The sequence below is a fragment of the Saccoglossus kowalevskii genome, chromosome 1 (genome assembly GCF_978046115.1).
Source record: "Saccoglossus kowalevskii chromosome 1, keSacKowa6.1, whole genome shotgun sequence".
Classification (NCBI taxonomy): domain Eukaryota; kingdom Metazoa; phylum Hemichordata; class Enteropneusta; family Harrimaniidae; genus Saccoglossus; species Saccoglossus kowalevskii.
Genome location: NC_140641.1, coordinates 20034155 through 20055259, shown reverse-complemented (window position 1 = coordinate 20055259; position 21105 = coordinate 20034155). Strand labels below are relative to the sequence as shown.

Sequence of the window (21105 nt, the reverse complement as noted above, 5' to 3'; positions counted from 1 at the left end):
AAATATGATGAATGAAATATACACGCTGGTATATGTTCACAACTACAACATATGATTACTTGAGTTTGCATTCTCATAGAATAACAAATTTTCAACTTACTTCTCCAAGAAACCATGTGACCAGAAATCCAAATATAATTGCATCGTTAGATTCCCTGTCGTGCCACGGTGTGCCGATGCTAGACAACTCCCAGAATTCAGTCTTCCATCGATCTAACATCCAGGCAGCAGACCCGATGTCAAAGAGTACTACCTTAGGATAACCGTCTATCAGCCACCTACCGAACGTCACCTGTTACACACAGACAATGCACTATTTAATAACTTATTACTTATCAGATACAGTAACATAGTATTTCTTATCCTTGGGGCGGAGCTACATCACAAGACGTTCCACGTTGCTAAGACGCGCACCACTGTACCACGTATTTCTATGGGCTCTGCACACGCTGCTGAGGAACACAGAACGCCGAGCGAAGAGCCGGTGAAAATTCAAGAAAACAACAGGAACTCAACTTTGAAGTAATCCTGAACAATTAAATTTATATGCGTTACACACGCAGGAGTAATCTTGTCTGAACAACCATCCCAAAGTTAGGTTTTCTGAGAGTTTTAGGCCTTTGTTTTCACTGTGATGGTTGCCAGGCGGTGAAAATGCCCCGATGTCCGCCACCGAGAATAAGGAGGAAGTAAATACAGTTTATGTACATATATTAAACCTGTCAATATTTCAATTATCACTACAAGTAAAAACATGTCATTTTCATGCTCTCTTCAAAGCAATACACCCACTACCAGGGTATTAGCCAGCCACCAGTCCATCCACCAAACAGACTGGCAACTTTGACTTTGGTCTGGCAACTTTTTCCCATTTTTCTGTTTTTTCCCATTGTTTTACCAAAATATATCCAAAACCATCTACATTTTCATTAAGTTGAATTGTTTTGGACTGGCAGTTGCAAATTCCTGGCTAATAGCCTGCCCACTATCCATAGTTTAACTGTGGAAATAACACTCAAACAGCTCACATCCTTACTGAAAACATGCAAGATTGTCGTGTTCAATATAACTGAAAATATTCAGGTTTTTAGAAAAAAACAATAGCTATGCTGTCTACCTTAATGCCTCTATCTCTCATGCTCTTTATTGTATGTCTGAGTAGCGGTTGTTCGGGTTCATCCATCACTTCCACTTCAGTTCGAACGCAGGTTTCATTATACGGTCCCAACAAGCAATACTGGTCACCGAGCTCCTCTACTGTCTCTCCTGCCTTTGATCTGATCACGGTGTAAATACCTCCAACTAGATAAAACCAAAATAACAAATAATCAGTTAATAGAATAAATACACAAGTACAACATGTAATTTTTTTATGATTAATATGTTGTTGCAACATTTTGAACATTTATCTGTAAATTCTTATTGCCAACTTTTGAGAAAAAATATACTATTTGTGAAAGTTGACATTTAGGGTCCAAATGGTTCAAACGATGGTAGAAATTGGCAAATTAAATCGAAAATAAAAAAAAAATTTAGAAAGAACTGAAAGTATCAGAGGCGTATGTGATCCACATTGTTGAAGTTTACAATACTCACAGAAAAGAAATTTGATTGTACATCTGTGGTTTGCAGTCTGATTTATTCCAAAGCAGTTGTACTACAAGTTCAATTTAAATGCGATTTTTGGCTACCGGTAATAAAAATTATCGTTTTCAACAATAAACTAATCACATCAGTTTGATTGCCTCAGAACGTCTATGTACCAAATATCATTGAAATGCAAATTAGGCAATTAGTATGCAAGGATTTCAAACTAAAATTATTCAGGTCTGTGCATTGTCCTAGAGCACCTATGTACCAAGTTTCATTGAAAACCAGTGGTTCTTACAGCAAGTCTCAGAATTATTGGGGCAGCCAATTTGCAAACTTGCTAGCGAATTGGCTAACTGCTTGGGTTTTGACTAAACGATTGGCTTTCGCATCTCGCTGGCGCCGACTTGTGATCGCGTCCACTCTGGGCGAGTCTATTGCAGTAGGGGACATAGAATGCTTTTTACGCAGCCTGGTACATGTCTGGATTCCCCTGAGTAATTTGAGCCCCCGGTTTGAGCCTGGAAATAACCAGTCAGCTGGCGTACAAGTGATAATATTATAAATGCGATTATTTCACCGATATTATATGGGGGTAGCCATTTTGAACACTGCTTGAAACTACAAAATGTAAATAGTCAAGTTGAGAAACAGTTTCCTACAAATCAGGGAGAAAATAAACTTTCACATACAAAAGATCCGTTTGGGTAAAACTAAGCAGACCGCTAATAAAGTCATTCTTCATTTTTACGTGGGTACAAAAGAAATGGACACTTTCCCTAGTATAATTGAAAGCGAAATCGCCACCCAACTGTAAAACCGTCACCGATTAGCTCCTCAAGTATGACGATCGTCCCCTACTGTTATATAGATTCAATGTAAGTGGGCGTGATCACAAGACGACACCAGCGAGATTCGAAAGCCAACTGTTTAGTCAAAACCCAAGCAGTTAACCATTTCACTAATTTTACAGATAACAGTTTAAGTAAACAAGACAAATTAACAAATTTAACAAATTGCCTGAAATGAAACTGTCCAGGGAAACTATTTTGTGGACCCCAGGATATACTGTGGAATACCTTATTTTCACTGGAATTAATTTTCGCTGAAAAGGCTTTTTGGGCGTTTTGTATGGAATTTATTTTCAGTGATTTTTGATGAGTTTAATGTGAAATATAGGAAAAAAAGTATATTCGCTGGATTTTATTTTCACGGAATCATCCCTCCAGCGAAAATAGCAAAAATATATTCCAAGCGAAAATAAAGTATTCTACAGTTCATTACTTTCATTAACGATTATTCCTTTCAATGCATGTGTATGATTGAGTTGTGGTGTCCCTCATTTCCCTATCTGTAAATGACCCTTGAGCCTATTGACAGGAAATGAAAGTATGAGTGGGTTGTAAGCATTTTCAATCCGATAAATAATGGCTGAATAAATAATGTTCTCATAGATGCTATTCTGAAATGAACACAAATGGTATTGCTTAGTATTGGGGAAAAAGGAAGGGAAACAACCTTAATCAGATTGGCTGTCCAACAATTAAAATTAAAGGCTAACACTGTTCATAAAAATGTGCCCAATAACAATGTCTATTTAAAGCTGCAGAGCAGCTATGTTGGGTCAATTTTGAAGGATGAATATGACATTAATGTTATGTTTCTCAGAAAATGCTTTGGTCAAACACGCTACGTGCAAAATGGTACATTGATCAGTTAAATTCATGAGAAGCAAACGTACAACTTTTTCGGGATATTTTCCCCAAAATTCAAGATAGCAGCCAAACCATGCGACTGAACAAAATTATTTTATTTTTTTTGGTAAGGAGCTTCGGCAGTTGAAGCACTAATGAGAAGCAAATGCCCCAAATAAATACAAGTAATTTACTTTTCTGAGTGATGAAATGTTTGTAAATGATGCTGATTTCTCAGAATAATTATTTACGGTTTAAATTATTTAAGTATTTACGGTGAAAGTGTCATAATTGAAATCCCAAAATGACTGTACATTATCACAGATATGACTCATAACAAGAGATTATTTTTCTGTATTCCAGACATGTAGGTCAATGACCACAGAATAAGGTTAAAAATGCAAAGGAAAATTGACCTTTGCTATGACCTATTCAGTAAGTGGAAGGATAGGTTTAGCAAAATAGTGGCAAAAACCATTTTTTGGAAGTATTTGACCTGAATTTTTTTTTTTAAATATTGTTTTCAGTCATCTATGTTTGGTTTAGTGTCACAGTATCGTTTTTTTTATTTTGATCAACTCCTGTTAGTTAAAATTCAAAAAGAGGCAATTACAATGTCACAGTTTTATTTTCTGGATTTCAAGAAAAATAGCTTCAACAGCGTGTTTGAATTTTGTAAGATGATGCTACAGTATTTTCTAAATTATCTCACAAAAATAGTCCTCACAGTGACACTGAAAATTGAGAACATTTTAGAAATGACGCGAATATTAATTTCAAAAATCAAAATACTCATTTATGCTTCATGACCTTTTTATAGCAAAAATAACCGTGGATATGCTATTAGCATTTTTGTTTATCTCACTAATTTATCACATCTTATATTTTACGTCATGTAACCCTAAAATAAACACTGAAAATTTCAGGTCAAATGCTTGCTAAGAATACTTTATTTTCCTTTGGAATTTATTTTCGCTGAAGGGATGATTCCGTGAAAATAAAATTCAGCAAATATACTTTTTTTTCCTATATTTCACATTAAAGTCATCAAAAATCAGTGAAAATAAATTCCATACAAGACATTCAAAAAGTCCTTTCAGCGAAAATTAATTCCAACTAAAATAAAGTATTCTAGAGTATCCTGCTACTTTACCATTTGGTCACTGTGCATATTTGTCAAAATCACATCATGGCAAATAATACATGATAAGAAAAACTGAATGCAAGCACTATTGCATTCCTTAGATGAAGCACATGATAATGTTACTACAGTGGCATGGCAGAAACGCACAGACAAGAATTGTTTACTATTAAAAGACAATCATTTCTGATTTAAAAAAATATATAAATGTAGATTCAATTTCAAACAAGTTGTCATTTACTTTAAAGTCAACTGCCATTTAAAGTTTTGAAACGTTATTTAAATATTTATAAATTATCTGTAAACCACATCTAAGGGTAATTTGAAATTGTACCATATAAAGAATAATATCAAAATAGAAATATTCTTTGTTTTCAATATTTTTAAAGAGGTAATGACAGTGTTTTTAATCAATGTTTAAATTACTTGGTTATGAAAAGACATCTTGAAAAAAAAGTTTACACTATATTAAAAAATAGGTCATGACCTGACACAGTACCACCCATTTTCAGAGTGCAGGTAAAGTTCATACAATGTGTACTCCCATGATCAGTCATTTTTTAAACAAAATGGCCACTACTGCGCAAGACGAAGATTAGAATGGTGTAAATGATTTTTGAGAATAATCCGACATCATAGCGAAGGACTCAAACTTCAGATTTGGGTGGAACCCATTTTCCAGACAAAACTTCATAAAATGGCTTTAGCTTATACATCTACATAATAATAATACATGTAGTATCGGAAAGAATCTGTTTTAATTGGGGGGGGGGTCAGTTGTCTTTGTGAAGTTGAAGCCCTGTCAGCACCACTGTTTTGTCAAAAACAATAAAGCAATGTTGCAGTATCGCATACTACCCTATATTGCATAATTCACAGCATATATGGACAAGCCACAGTCCCTGATACAAGCATGTAGCCATTATGGATACACCAAGCAGAGAGGAATGACACTATTTATTTGTTTTTTCTAGTTAGTGGCAATATTGAAATATGTAAATTGGTATAATTTAAAAAAAAATAGGCTTATTAGTTAATGAGCAAGCTACGGCAGACGACATTCATTTTTGATGTCGCTTACCGGTATGTTTTTTCAACCCAGTGTTCTTCATTATGCTCTATGTTCGTATAATTATAGATTTCAGTGGACGAGAGGATTTATCTCTACTATGCCTAGTTCTAAACACGAAAAAAAAGGGGTATACTCTTATATTATCATGGAGGTATAAAGAGATCCCCCATGATATCATCAAGGATTTATAAGATAAGGATATGGAAACCATGTACGATGATATGCAACACAAAAATCTCATGAGAAGCAAACTTTGGTGATTTGGAAATGTTTGAAAGCAATCCCATTCCATGCGTGTCAACTGAACATACCGGGGTAGTTCTAACAATAAGTGTCACAAAACACAGTGGGTGCTTAGAAATGTTCGATATCATAAAAGAAATGAACGAGTTTATTGTCGCATGCAAAATGCACATGTTGCATGCTTTGCAAATCGCAAAGGACATCATGCAAAATGACTCAAGATTAACACTAACTGGGTCAGGGTCCATAGCACCAAGAGCCAAATGATTTCCAAAACTTTTCCAGATCTTTTCCCAAAGTTTCTTGCATTTTTCCCCCAAGACATTTTGACTCTTAATTCTTCAGTGTAAAAAAACATTTTATAAAAACAGACTCTATGCAGAGAGAATGGGCTTTCTATAATTAATAATAACTATGAAAAGACTTTTCAAAGATTTGTTTATTTTTCCTGTAATTTAAAGACAACTCAAAGACTTTCCAGACCTCAAAAAATCCAAAGACTTTCAAAGGACCTTGTGGGTGCTCTCAATTTTTTGATTGTTATTAAATGTAATAATTTAGAACAGAAAACAAAAATGGAAAACATTTCCCTCAAACATCATAATGTAATTTTTACTAATTCATCTGGAAATTTTTAATAAATTTTGAAAAAAAATCTCAATTTACCAATGACCGAGCATAGACAAATTATTTTTTTCACCGATTCACTACTTTTAATTAGGATTTTTAGAAATGTAAGTCTTCTGATTTTGTGACCATATTGCATTTTGCGAGACTTTTGATTTGAGCATGATTTTGATTGCAGATCACACAACTATATACCCTAATCATATAAACCCTTGATATAACAGTAGTAAAATTTGCTCTCCTCCAATCAGAACGATATATTCAAGATGATATTAACAATATAACCAATGCACATGTCGTATTGGGGCACTATAACACCGACATCACATATTTTACCCATCTTTCTATTTGAACCTACAATCAACACAATCCTGGTTGGCTTTTTCACAATATTCTAAAAGTTTGTTGACTGGAAACAACTGTCATAGCGAGTATTAATCACGCCATGTGCAGTTAGGCAGAAAAAAAAACAATATTTGGAATGGTAGCCAGGCACAAAACTAAAAATAAAACTAATTACTCTTTGTCCTTGATCACATTCCAAGATTAGCACTAGTAGTACTAGACAGACACAACCTAAACATTTTAATACTACAGTTTATCACCATGTGTACCATTTTTTGCTATGGAGGTATAAATTCATGTACCTCCATGTATTTTGCCTTTCAGACCATAATATAAGTTAACCCATGTGAACATGTGAGCAGTGCGTGAAGCCACACGCTGTGAACTTTCTCAGTTTGTGCTTACAAATTACATTTCACCTTGCAAAATAAATAAACTGAAAACTGACATTGGCATCAATCAAAATAAATTACATAATGCCGTCCTGATCAGGACGATTTCAACATGTTATACATATTTTTTTTTTTTTTTTAGTTAAAATTACATAGATATGAAGAGTACTCTTAGACGTATTAATCGTACGATGTCTTCACACTACTAAAGAACTCGGACGTCAGGAGAAGAACAGCCAGTGACAGCGAGTGTTTGTAAAATTAACTTCTACCACCAGTGCTACAAGTCGATATCACGACAATCCTGCGTGGTAACCACATGGGCATAAATCGTGTTAAATTTTGTAATAGCAACAATACAATATAGCTCCGCCCATCCATCGGCGTCCGTGTTTCCCCCACCTACGTGCACATCTCAGAGATCGTGTACGCATAATTTTCACCTTGAAACAGCTGATTACTCGTACCTTTGTTGGCGACCTCCCAGGCACATTCGAAAACCCATCTGTTTTCTGCAGCTGCGGCTCTTCCACGGTCCTTTGTATCTGGATCGTAATCACCCACCGTATAGGCGCTGGAGAACGACTGTCTCCGTACAATAGACGACATATTCGGCGAAGTTGGGGGATAACCAGCAAACTAGAAACAGGCCAATGGCCGCTGTGGCGTCATAGGCTCTTTAGGTTAGCATTCACGGGCAATGACCTTTATGAAAACCCTCTAGCTTACTGTTAATAAGCAAGTACCACAGCTTTGTTTTACTTTGAATGCAGACAATTTTATTAGTTGTCTTAAATTTGTTTAACCTGGTTTAACCATAATTGTTTAGTACGTAGTATATAAATAAACAAATACAATATACTGTAAAACCGTTTTTTTTTTTTTTTCACTGACATTTAAATTTCCCTATTTTGATGTTTTAAGCAATTCCACTGGGCTTTACAGGAAAACTTACATGTGAATTTCATATTGCCTATTTTTCTTATCTGCATAGTCAGCAAAATTAGAGAAATTAAAAAACAGTAAATAATTAATATGATAAATTAATAAACTAAGGATATGCATATTCTTGACATTGGTCTGATTGACTATCTGTTCTTCTAGTTGTGTTTCTCTACGTAATACTTTGTATATCCTTAGTTTTAATATGAAATGACACTTAATTGTAACGTAAAACGAATCTAGTTCAAATTAAGTCATTATTGCAATATATGCATTAATGTTATTATTGTCTATTTTTGTTTTCTTCATTATTATTAGTGAGAGTTTGTAGTCTCTTTATTTACTTAATTATGTATTTATTTATTTTTAACTTAACAATATAATTTGTTCTGTGTATCACTATTCACAACAACGTACATTTTAACAGTTGAGTATGGTTTTGGGGCCAGGGACTAGATTAGTTCTGCTAGTAGAACTACCTCCTTGGTTCCCACCAGAAAAAATATATATTTAATATTTATTCAGATAAAGTTCCTATACAATTTTTTTTTCTGGTGAAATAAATCTATTTTATTTTATTCTATTCTAAGTCAATTTTGCTATTTTCTCACAATAGGGATACTATAGTTCGTACCCCAGAACCACAGTCAGCTGGCGCACACGTGATAATAAAATAAATACGATATTTACTATATGGGAGCCGCCATCTTGAATGACGCATAAAACTAAATAAGAGTTTTAGTTTTATGCGTCATTCAAGATGGCGGCCCCCATGTAGTAAATATCGTATTTATTTTATTATCACGTGTGCGCCAGCTGACTGTGCCCAGAACATGCGTAAAGCGTTAGTTACAAATATCTAACTCTAGACTCCCCCAGACTGGCAGTCGGGACAATTTTATTGTTATCAAAAAGAATTGACGCGGAATTTTCGCGTCAGGCCAAAATTTAAAAGAGAAAAAAAAAGAATTTGGATTGTAAATAGACGTAACAATATAAATCATGAAAACAACCACCAGTGTGCAATTATTTGTTGGAGATTGCAATTGCCTACGCTCATTCAGACTTGATTGTAATGGACAGAAACAGTTGTTAAATTTTGTGACCAGTTTAGTATGATAGAAAGCGTGTACAGTCTTCAAATTACCACAATAGACAGAGTGGAGCCTGAGGTGAAGACCGAATGTCATGTGATTCCGGCGTTTCAAAATAAATTGCACTTTCAAATAATATTCATGAGTTATGTCTACGTCATAACCTCGTTAAAGGTCATTAGCATATTGCGCCCGCAGTGCGCATATATTGGTCCTCTTTTCCGTATTCCACAACCAATGCTTCATCACAATGAGGTCAATTGCAATTTACGTTTGATGTAAGTGACGTTCAGCACCGTTAAATATGGTTTGTCAATCAGACCTCATTGATGGTGCTGAGCGTTGTGTTTGTATTCGAAGCCCACACCTAAAGCAACGCTACCAGATATAACAAGCTAACAGCCCAGCGACTGCATGCTGCATGCTCAGCAAAATATTTGTACACACTCCTGCAATGTCATATCCAATATGCTGGTTCCCCAATAACTCTGGATTCAATGTTCAGCTCTAGATGGCGCTGTTTGTGAAAGTACTACCGTAATACATGTTGCTTCAATCAAAACTTCTCTGATGATACAAAGTGATGGTTCCACGCTGCCATGGGCTTAATATCAACCATTAGTGTGATATCAGATGAGAGCAATCTATAAAAAAAAATAACATAACAATTTTAAAATAGTATTGATTTTAATGATTTCTATCTCCAACAAATAGTGATTTTAAGTGTAACCCCAAAACAGACAAAAATTAGTTAAATATAGCGACGATGTTGCTGTTTCATTGTGTAAATAATAAACACTTCATTAATAACAAAAAACACATAAAAAGAAATGGCTAGGCCAGCAAAACCCGAAAGATTCAGCCTACTAGTAATTGCCACAGTACAAAAAGGACCTTCCTTTTTATTTGGTCACTGATGGGAGTTATTTTCCTAGCATGTCACTGGTTATTCGTCTTTGTTTTCCCCTAAATATAATCAAACATTACTTGTTTGACTACTTGTTTGATTATTGCATGGTAATTCACAATAAATGAAATGAAATTAAGTGCTCTGTAAATACTAGTAGATTTCTTCCATAGGATTCTTGCACTGGAATGAGCATGTGTTGTACCATGGAGGTTATTATTACCTCCATGGTTGAACTAATAAACACATGGCCTTAATTATTGATTTAAATTTAGAAGAAAACATTGCTCTTATAAAAAAAGAAAGAAAGAAACTAATGGATATTAAATGTAAACTATGCATGAACTCCAATACCATTATTGAATCGAATAATTTAAACAGTGGTATTAGTGTTTGAAACTCTATCTCTGGATCTTGCGTTTCTTTGCCTTTCATTTGTTTTTGTTCAGTCTTTGTTCAGTCTATATTAAATGGATTTAACTAGGAGTCAATTCTCAAGTAAATGGTTAAAGGGTGGCAGTCGTCGTGCCGCGTCCTGTTTGATATGGGACTTATAGCGACGTATACGACGCATGGAAAATACATTGTTTATTTACATGGAATTCGAACACGCGCTGCCCTACCGCCCTTTAACTAGAAAAAAAAATGTTCAAAGCACTACAAATATTTGATATTTGGACGAATGGTGGCATAATGTAAATGAAATAAAAAGATGAGATACCCTAACTTGTTTCCATGGAAATGACGAATTGTGATTTCTCAAAGCGTTTAATTAGGTAACATGCTTATGGTTTAGGTTCATAATTCCAAATTTAGTTTGGGTACTATAATATTGATATTTGCGCTCAGGTACCTGACTCAAACATTTTTTGGACAACTTCCTTTGAAAATAATTAGAGCCGTCGACCCTTTCCCGTGATTCAGTGCACGAAACCATAGTCCTTTCTAAGGTCTATGACGAAACACGGTGATCCAAGGACGCTTGCACGCGTTCATTTTCAATACACTATGCAAACAAAGTTAGTTATAACCACCCTTGAAGAAGAATTGTTGTTCCTAAAATAACTTAATATATTATAGTTTGTTTGGTGTAATGGTCCAGCAACCAGCAATACGGGGGGGGGGGGTAATTATATTTTGTACAACACCATAACGACCTTCCCGCACACGTCATACAAACTGAACTGTTATTATTAGTATAATGTCTAACTGATTGCGCGCCATCATATTTATCGGAATTCGGTTCATGTATGCCGCATCAATCGACGTATGCTGCCCTCAACGACGAGAGATACTTTTCTATCCCCCAAATCTCAGTGAATCAAACTTTCAGGATCCATGCAAAACATTGACCGGTGACGGTGAAGTACCTGAAACCATAGTCCCTCTACCCATACTCTATCTCTCTAGAGGGACTGTGCTGAAACCAAAACAACATATAGATCTCAAAGACCTCTTCATCCGTTCACGAAAGTGCCTGATTTGTTCTATCACGTGACCCTGGATCAAGATCAGTATATATACCCAAGGCAAGTTCGAAAATGTGTTAGTCATTGAATAAGTAAATGGAATGAAGGTAAGTATTTTCTCTTTATAACCATGCTGGAATGCATGAACAATTTTATGATCTCAACGACTTTGTTTACGGGTAGGTTATTCGAGTCATTGGAGTCATAAAGTTACTTTCTTTTTCTAAATATTCAGAGTTCATAAAAGAACGGAAGCTCGATTCGTGCTGTTGATCTGCAGTACCCAGGTCGGTTTTTGATTGGTTCGGGTCAGTGATTGACAATCGTTCGCGCGGTTCTGCACAAACCATTAATCATACTAGTACATGGTTTTAAACGCCGCCAAGTATGTATGCACAAACCAGCTGACCGAAGGAATTTTCTTTCATCTTTACGACTCAGGTCTTAGATAATTTACTGCTAGACCAAGTTACTGAAAATATCAGTCCAGTTATTTGTGAGTTTATGACGGTAATCTTAAAGCGGGGAAGTCGTCACCTGCGCATACGTCAGATGGCCATAGCGTGCCGTTGTTTACAAGCAAGCGGCTACCCATGAGTCTTTGCGTTTTTAGCATGCGTTGTTATCGCGTGCGCGAGAGTATGCATTTTTGGGAAGTTCGCTGAAAAAAACAAATACAAATGAACTCATTCTTGAGAAGTTCGCCGAAAAAAACAAATACGTAAATCCAATGACAGAATTGTCGTTGATGGCATAACTGTAGAATACTCGTATTATTTGATTCTTAGTCATCTTTTATACCGTGACTGCCATTAACAAGCTATATATGGATGTGTTCATGGATGGAGTACAGCCTTCAGTCTGCAAGGAACGTGCTTTAATTCAACTTTTTCAAGTAGTGTTTTTCAGAGGCTTAAATTTAAGCGGACCAAATATGCATTAAATCACACAATTGACCAAAACAGCTTAAATTCAGGCTTCTGAAATACATCGTAAAGTATTAATCTCCATAAAAGTCAGACTAATTTGGCGGTTTTGTAAAACGACAAGTTACATTAGAACGTTTTAAAGGTGCTTACGTTTAGAATAGAAACCCGACAGAAAATAAAGAGGCGAAGCCGATATGTTTATTTTCCGTCCGGGTTTCTATGCTATTTAGAGCCGACAACTGACTAACGGCTGTTTCTATTCTATATTTAATTTTAAGAACACAGTGTCTAATGCTTTGGCAGCAGTTGAAACATATAAAGGTCACAGAGTTATTAAAGACTGAATGAAAACGACTTTTTTGTTACACGATTCAAGCGTGAAAATAAAAATAAATAAATAAGTAAATCCTAAAACAGGGAATTTATAACAAAAAGCCAATATGAGAAGTACACACAAAAAACAAAAATGGATAAATAAAAATATAAATGAAAACATAACTGAAACTGTGTTAAGGTAGCGAGAAGGTTTTGTGACGTTTTTAAATAAAACATTCTCTGTCTGTTGTCTCGTTCAGAACAGTAATTTAGGTTATATATATCAAAAGACTAAGTATAGAGGTGCAAGTTCGCACAAACTGGACAGACATTGTTTACATAATTATCACGTGACATAAAAAATGGCGAACCTTGTAAAAATGACTAAGTACGCGATTGCGAGAGCACACTGCGGAATTTCCTGGTGAAATTTAAGTTATGCATTGTCCGTAATCAAGTCCATTGAAATGCGTCTCCGATAATCAAAAGACCTATTATTCCGATTTATATGCAGGTTTGTTTTTTTGTCCCCAAATTATTTCATACTTGGTACCTTTAACAGACTATTATTCTGTGACAAAGCATTTTCTTTAAAAACCCAGACATATTTCGCACCATCATTATCTTTTGAACTATAACTGCGAGTTTGAATGTCCTAGTCCGAACGCACTTGATTTGGCGGCGGTCCCAATGAGTCGTTCTCGATCAAAACTTCAACTCGAGAAAAACGCGAAAAACAGTTTTGGTTAATAAAACACTGTAGATTTGCTGCATTATTATAAATATACACTAAAAATGGCCAAACATATTAACCACTGATATCATAGAACTCATAAAGAGTGTCAGATAATGAATAATTTCAAGCTCGAGCGCGAAAAATGAAGAAAACTGCTGGCATTTGAGTCCGTACTTCAGGAACGTTCTGGTTTTCCATTGTTATGCAAACGAACAACGAGGAATAATCCTCTGACAAACATTACTGTCCCACTGTACACGCTGACAGTTTACAAACAAGCTAATCATTCAAGTGTCTCAGATAAGACATCTAATAAAACGGTTTTCATGGTGAAACAAAATGGCCGATGTTTGAAAAAAAATTGCTGTGTCAGAGTGCGACACTGAGTGGCAGATTTTTCTTTGTCTCGTCTGTCAACGCTTTCTTTCTTTTCTTCGCCATTGCGTTAGAAAAAAAATGTATTAGTAAAATAGAATATTGACTTGGAAAATAAAACGATTTAAAAGAAAGTTGTGCAAAGTTACAGTACTCCTTTCGCACAACCTCCCGCCCGCTTCCGCTTTCCAATCACCTTTTCCCCTCACTTTTGCGACCGCTTGTTGAATTCGACCGGACAATTTCCGCTTTATTTTCGACCGCGCGAACCCCGAAATATCACCGCCCACCTGCTCGCTCGCGCGCATTTAAAATTCGGACTAACAGAATAATTTCCGAGGTTCACATTGTCTTATAATTGTCTTTCTGGTTTTTATAGATGTTTAACAGCTGACAAAAGTTCAAATACTTTTTGTTTTAACTATATATAATTATATGCACGCAACCTGACCCTTTGACTTCGATTTGGCTTGGACTGAATATTTTATTTTAAACAATATTCTGACGTGAAATACAAAATGTATTTTAACACAAGTACGACAGGGTTGTCTGGGGTTTCTTTCCTGATTGTTGAGTCTTCGCAATGTGTTTTGTATAATTATTGTTGTTTTCCCCCGATGCTGAAGAACCGTAAAGCTAAATGGCAGTTACATGCATGGGCTGAGTGAAAGAAAATATTTCTAAGCCTAAAATAAAACCTAATATTACACCTCTTTGTGTATTTGTTAATTTTACATATGTTTGTCATGACAGTATGTTTGTAAATATCAAAAAAAAAAAAACTCGTCTTTCGTTTATAATTTCGATTGTTTGTTTGGAATGTCGATTCCCGTTGGTTTCTCCATACTGAGTTTAGGAAGGGCGTCGATCAACACCGTGACAATCAGCCGAGAGAAGACAAACATTGACCGTAATTCATGGAGATCATGTCCGTAATTTGTAGGCTGAAACGACGATGAAAAATTTGAAAATGACAGTCAGGTTAAAACAAAAAAAGACAAAAAAAAAAATTGCAATGTAATATATAAAAGAAATGAAATATAAATGAAAATATAGTAATGAAAAGCAATAACAAAAATTAATAATAATAAACAGCAGTAAAAAAAACTTAATGAGGCAAAATGTAATTGTGAAGACAAATTAATCTTCAACAAACAAACAAACAAGGCATTCACATTCGGTCACATCATGCTCACCAACTGACTTTCCACCAAAGAACACAAAATGTTATATACGTACGGACAAGGTGATATGTTCACAGATACGTAGCAGGTGAAAATATCACATAAAACAGCGAGCCTGAGTTACACCAAAAAATATGAAATTCTTGGGTCTCTGCCTGTTCTCGGTCATGGCGTGAAGCTCAAACATAACAAAGTTCACATTTACTTTGCCTTATTATCTGGGTTATAAATTGTAGAAGTTTATGCTGAATGGTCGATGGAAGACGATTTTAAAGTGGCTTAGCCGCTCGCCATTTTAGAGTCTGTGCACAATCTCAGACTAGTAATACAAGTCTGAGGCACAATTAACTAGAGAATACCCATGATGCTCTGCTATAATGCGAACATTTTTATGTAGAATATCTGTGGACATATTCCCCGGCCCCACTACTACATGAGTACAGAACGGTGTGTGGTTCAGTAAGTTATTTGCAGGTACAGCATGGAGCCTCATGCGTGTAGCGATAGCTGGCAAGGCAGTGATGATAATTTGGGGAGGGGGGTAATATAATATATCGATAATCTTGTCTATGTATACGTTAGTACGCGTGCGTTTGTTATTATTTTAAATACCGCCGTGCTTGCTACCAGAACAATGCTTTTATTTTACGATAAATAAAAGCATATTCTGATGGTTCTCAAAAATACTCACTTCGAGCACAGTCGACGTCAACCAAGCCCCAGAAATTGACAAAGACTGGAGGAGTACAAATTCGTAATCACTACACCACTTTTTTATTTTCCAAAAACAAACAAGACCTGCACCCTGGGAAACTAAGTGAAGTTTGTAGGAAAGTCCCGTGAAAAGATGCACTCTTTATCACTGGTTTTATATCATGCACTATACCAGATGACAGAGGGCGCAATTCAAGCCATTTCGACTTGGATTCAATTTGGCTTCTAAAAGTTCACATGTTCGTATGACAAATACACTATACCTTTCATAGGCGGCGGTACGAAACTTTGCATGGGGGTTGCTATACCCTCTGAAAAGCTATTTCCTGCATATTTAGGGACACCCCCGGTGCCGCCGCTTCACAAAGCAGCTTGCAATGAAGTTGCAAACGTCTATTTTTGTTCGAATATAAAATGAATTTATATTATATCAAATGAAATTGAACACTAGAAACAGTGTTCATGCTGCGTTACAATACGTCGCATGGGACCCATCTCGAACGAATCAAGGAAAGCATTAGCGGGATGCGGGATGGCTGGCTGTACACTAATTCAACTTAAGGTTTGGGAAAGAAGATAATTTCAAATGGAAGTGTGCTGAGCAAATGCCATTATCGGAAATCTACACGCTTGCTTTAGAAAATGAAACAATATCGAGTTCCTATAAATATTGAATGTAAGCGCGGAATAACAGCGTTGGACGACAGCCCGCTTCCTGGATGGAACAATACTTAAAGCCAAAAACTCGGACTGCCGCCCAAACGTGTTGCTTCTTTCATAATAAACACATTTTTATTCAGGGACCTTTTTTAAGGGTTTCATTTGCAATGATTGAACTCCGGCCGGATATATTTTGAAATATTTCAAATAATGCCTCCACGCAAGTGTCTACGGGGTGGTAGTGGTAGTCATATTTCCATAAGAATTACCTATAAAGATCTATAAAAATCAGTTTTCGGACCTCACGAAAACTGTTTGACAATCATAGAACCACTGGCCTTTCGCCGATATTTGAGATTTATATCAGAAACAGAAGCAGAAATAAATAATGCCATTTTCAAAATTAAATTACTAATTTGTACGAAAACTATATGTTTTTTTAATGAATACATTTGAATTCTGGGTTTAGATGAAAAATTAGATAATTGTAGTGCATTATAATTTAAAAGGCATTATTCCAAATGAAAGACATAAGTGACCGGAAGTAAACATCTTATAACCAGATATTTTTACAAGAATGATGTTACCGCCTCGGAACACAATTTTAAGACGCTTTACCATGGCGACCAGGGGCGGATGCAAGATGTTCAGTTAGAGGGGGGTGCACATTTTCAATAACGTCATTGCTACATTGCATTGTGAGGTACAAGGGCATTCCCCCATTTTTATAAATATTTATAAATGTCAATGGCAGTTGAAGAAATCCAACCAATCAACTAGCCTGACATGTAGGCGTGAGCGGCGGCCTCACCGACCGAAACTCACGCGAACTTGTCAGGATACCAATCAACGAGCTCAGTGCGAATTCACGTGCACGTTATTTGAACATGTTCCAATGTTATCCCATCAGCCAATAGAAACATCTTGTTTCAAATGCCTTCGATTCGCTGAAAGTAGAAAAGACCCAACAAGATCGAGATGCTGAATTGTTCAAGTTACGGAAATCGAGTTACGAACATCGAGTTACAGAAATGACCACGCCCATATTTGTGAAACCACGCCCACTTTTGTAAAATCACGCCCAAATTGTAACTCGATGTCCAATTAACAGTTAACTTCGAGTTACAGGCAACATACATTTTGGTTTTTGTTGAACGTCCACATTCAGTAAGCCGAACTTTAAATAACATTTTTTTTTGTTTTGTTCACCTTTCAAATTTTGTAACTCGAACTTAACTTAATAGTTATTCAAACTTCGAGTTAGTAACTCGAAATTTAATTAACAGTTAATCGAAGTTCGCAATAAGATTGCTTGTTCCAACTATTGGGCTTATAGTCACCTGTACATCTTTGCTATTGAAAATTATATGTTAAAAATATAAACAACTCTACTCTTGCCTAAACTGTGAAATTGTGCATATACTCTACCGACAGAAGTCTCAACTAAATCACAGTCCCTCTATCAGAGATAGAGGGACTGTGACTAAACTAAACTTAGAAATAGTGCCCATACTCCACAGAGAAACGCACTGACTGAACTGAGAAATAGTGCCCATACTCCACAGAGAAACGCACTGACTGAACTGAGAAATAGTGCCCATATCCCACAGAGAAACGCACTGACTAAACTTAGAAATAGTGCCCATACTCCACAGAGAAACGCACTGACTAAACTTAGAAATAGTGCCCATACTCCACAGAGAAACGCACTGACTGAACTGAGAAATAGTGTCCATACTCCACGGAGAAAGGCACTGACTACACTGAGAAATAGTGCCCATATCCCACAGAGAAACGCACTGACTAAACTTGGGAAGAGTGCGCATACTCCACAGAGAAACGCACTGACTAAACTTAGAAATAGTGCCCATATCCCACAGAGAAACGCACTGACTAAACTTGGGAATGGTGTCCATACTCCATAGAGAAACGCACTGACTAAACTTAGAAATGGTGTCCACACTCCACAGAGAGGCGCGATGACTGAACTGAGAAACAGTGCGCATACTCCATAGAGAAACGCACTGACTAAACTGAGAAACAGTGCGCATACTCCATAGAGAAACGCACTGACTAAACTGAGAAACAGTGCCCATAATCCACAGAGAGGCACAATGACTAAACTGAGAAACAGTGCGCATACTCCATAGAGAAACGCACTGACTAAACTTAGAAATAGTGCCCATAGTCCAAAGTGAAACGCACTAAATTTAGAAATAGTGCTCATATCCCACAGAGAAACGCACTGACTAAACTTAGAAATGGTGTCCACACTCCACAGAGAAACGCACTGACTAAACTTAGAAATAGTGCCCATATCCCACAGAGAAACGCACTGACTAAACTTAGAAATAGTGCGCATATCCCACAGAGAAACGCACTGACTAAACTTAGAAATAGTGCCCATATCCCACAGAGAAACGCACTGACTAAACTGAGAAACAGTGCCCATAATCCACAGAGAGGCACAATGACTGAACTGAGAAACAGTGCGCATACTCCATAGAGAAACGCACTGACTAAACTTAGAAATAGTGCATATCCCACAGAGAAAATAACTGACTGAACTGGGAAACAGTGCCCATACTCCACAGATAGGCGCACTGACTGAACTTAGAAATGGTGTCCACACTCCACAGAGAAACGCACTGACTAAACTTAGAAATAGTGCCCATAGTCCACAGAGAAACGCACTGACTAAACTTAGAAATAGTGCCCATAGTCCAAAGTGAAACGCACTGACTAAACTTAGAAATGGTGTCCATACTCCACAGAGAAACGCACTGACTAAACTGAGAAATAGTGTCCACACTCCACAGAGAAACGCACTGACTAAACTTAGAAATGGTGCGCATACTCCATAGAGAAACGCACTGACTAAACTTAGAAATGGTGTCCATACTCCACAGAGAAACGCACTGACTAAACTGAGAAATAGTGTCCACACTCCACAGAGAGGCGCGATGACTGAACTGAGAAACAGTGCGCATACTCCATAGAGAAACGCACTAACTAAACTTAGAAATAGTGCTGATGTCCCACTGAGAAACGCACTGACTAAACTTAGAAATGGTGTCCACACTCCACAGAGAGGCGCGATGACTGAACTGGGAAACAGTGCGCATACTCCACAGAGAAACGCACTGACTAAACTTAGAAATAGTGCCCATATCCCACAGAGAAACGCACTGACTAAACTTAGAAATAGTGTCCATATCCCACAGAGAAACGCACTGACTAAACTTAGAAATAGTGCGCATATCCCACAGAGAAACGCACTGACTAAACTTAGAAATAGTGCCCATATCCCACAGAGAAACGCACTGACTAAACTGAGAAACAGTGCGCATAATCCACAGAGAGGCACAATGACTGAACTGAGAAACAGTGCGCATACTCCATAGAGAAACGCACTGACTAAACTTAGAAATAGTGCATATCCCACAGAGAAAATAACTGACTGAACTGGGAAACAGTGCCCATACTCCACAGATAGGCGCACTGACTGAACTTAGAAATGGTGTCCACACTCCACAGAGAAACGCACTGACTAAACTTAGAAATAGTGCCCATAGTCCACAGAGAAACGCACTGACTAAACTTAGAAATAGTGCCCATAGTCCAAAGTGAAACGCACTGACTAAACTTAGAAATATTGTCCATACTCCACAGAGAAACGCACTGACTAAACTGAGAAATAGTGTCCACACTCCACAGAGAAACGCACTGACTAAACTTAGAAATGGTGCGCATACTCCACAGAGAAACGCACTGACTAAACTGAGAAATAGTGTCCACACTCCACAGAGAGGCGCGATGACTGAACTGAGAAACAGTGCGCATACTCCATAGAGAAACGCACTGACTAAACTTAGAAATAGTGCTGATGTCCCACTGAGAAACGCACTGACTAAACTTAGAAATGGTGTCCATACTCCACAGAGATACGCACTGACTAAACTTGGGAATAGTGCGCATACTCCATAGAGAAACGCACTGACTAAACTGAGAAACAGTGCCCATACTCCATAGAGAAACGCACTGACTAAACTTAGAAATAGTGCATCACCCACAGAGAAAATAACTGACTGAACTGGGAAACAGTGCCCATACTCCACAGATAGGCGCACTGACTAAACTTAGAAATGGTGTCCACACTCCACAGAGAAACGCACTGACTAAACTTCGAAATAGTGCCCATAGTCCAAAGTGAAACGCACTAAATTTAGAAATAGTGCTCATATCCCACAGAGAAACGCACTGACTAAACTTAGAAATGGTGTCCACACTCCACAGAGAGGCGCGATGACTGAACTGAGAAACAGTGCGCATACGCCACAGAGAAACGCACTGACTAAACTTAGAAATAGTGCCCATATCCCACAGAGAAACGCACTGACTAAACTTAGAAATAGTGCCCATATCCCACAGAAAAACGCACTGACTAAACTTAGAAATAGTGTGCATATCCCACAGAGAAACGCACTGACTAAACTTAGAAATAGTGCCCATATCCCACAGAGAAACGCACTGACTAAACTGAGAAACAGTGCCCATAATCCACAGAGAGGCACAATGACTGAACTGAGAAACAGTGCGCATACTCCATAGAGAAACGCACTGACTAAACTTAGAAATAGTGCATATCCCACAGAGAAAATAACTGACTGAACTGG

At 37.0% G+C, this 21105-nt stretch overlaps 1 protein-coding gene across 4 annotated transcripts in view; it reads right to left on the bottom strand.

Annotated features, from left to right (window-relative positions):
- LOC100368259 (glycogen [starch] synthase-like) overlaps positions 1 to 7803 on the bottom strand; it is a 47331-nt gene extending 39528 nt beyond the window's left edge. For 2 of the 4 annotated variants that reach the window (XM_085499775.1, XM_085499776.1), the window contains exons 1-3: positions 7572 to 7803; positions 1118 to 1302; positions 101 to 292 (exon numbers count right to left, since the gene is read on the bottom strand). In XM_085499775.1, the coding sequence (XP_085355901.1) occupies positions 101 to 292; positions 1118 to 1302; positions 7572 to 7713 (519 nt within the window). In that variant the 5' untranslated portion in view covers positions 7714 to 7803. The remainder of the gene's footprint in view (positions 1 to 100; positions 293 to 1117; positions 1303 to 7571) is intronic. The other 2 variants (XM_085499777.1, XM_085499778.1) reach the window with 1 other exon arrangement.
- Between the last annotated feature and the right edge of the window lie 13302 nt (positions 7804 to 21105).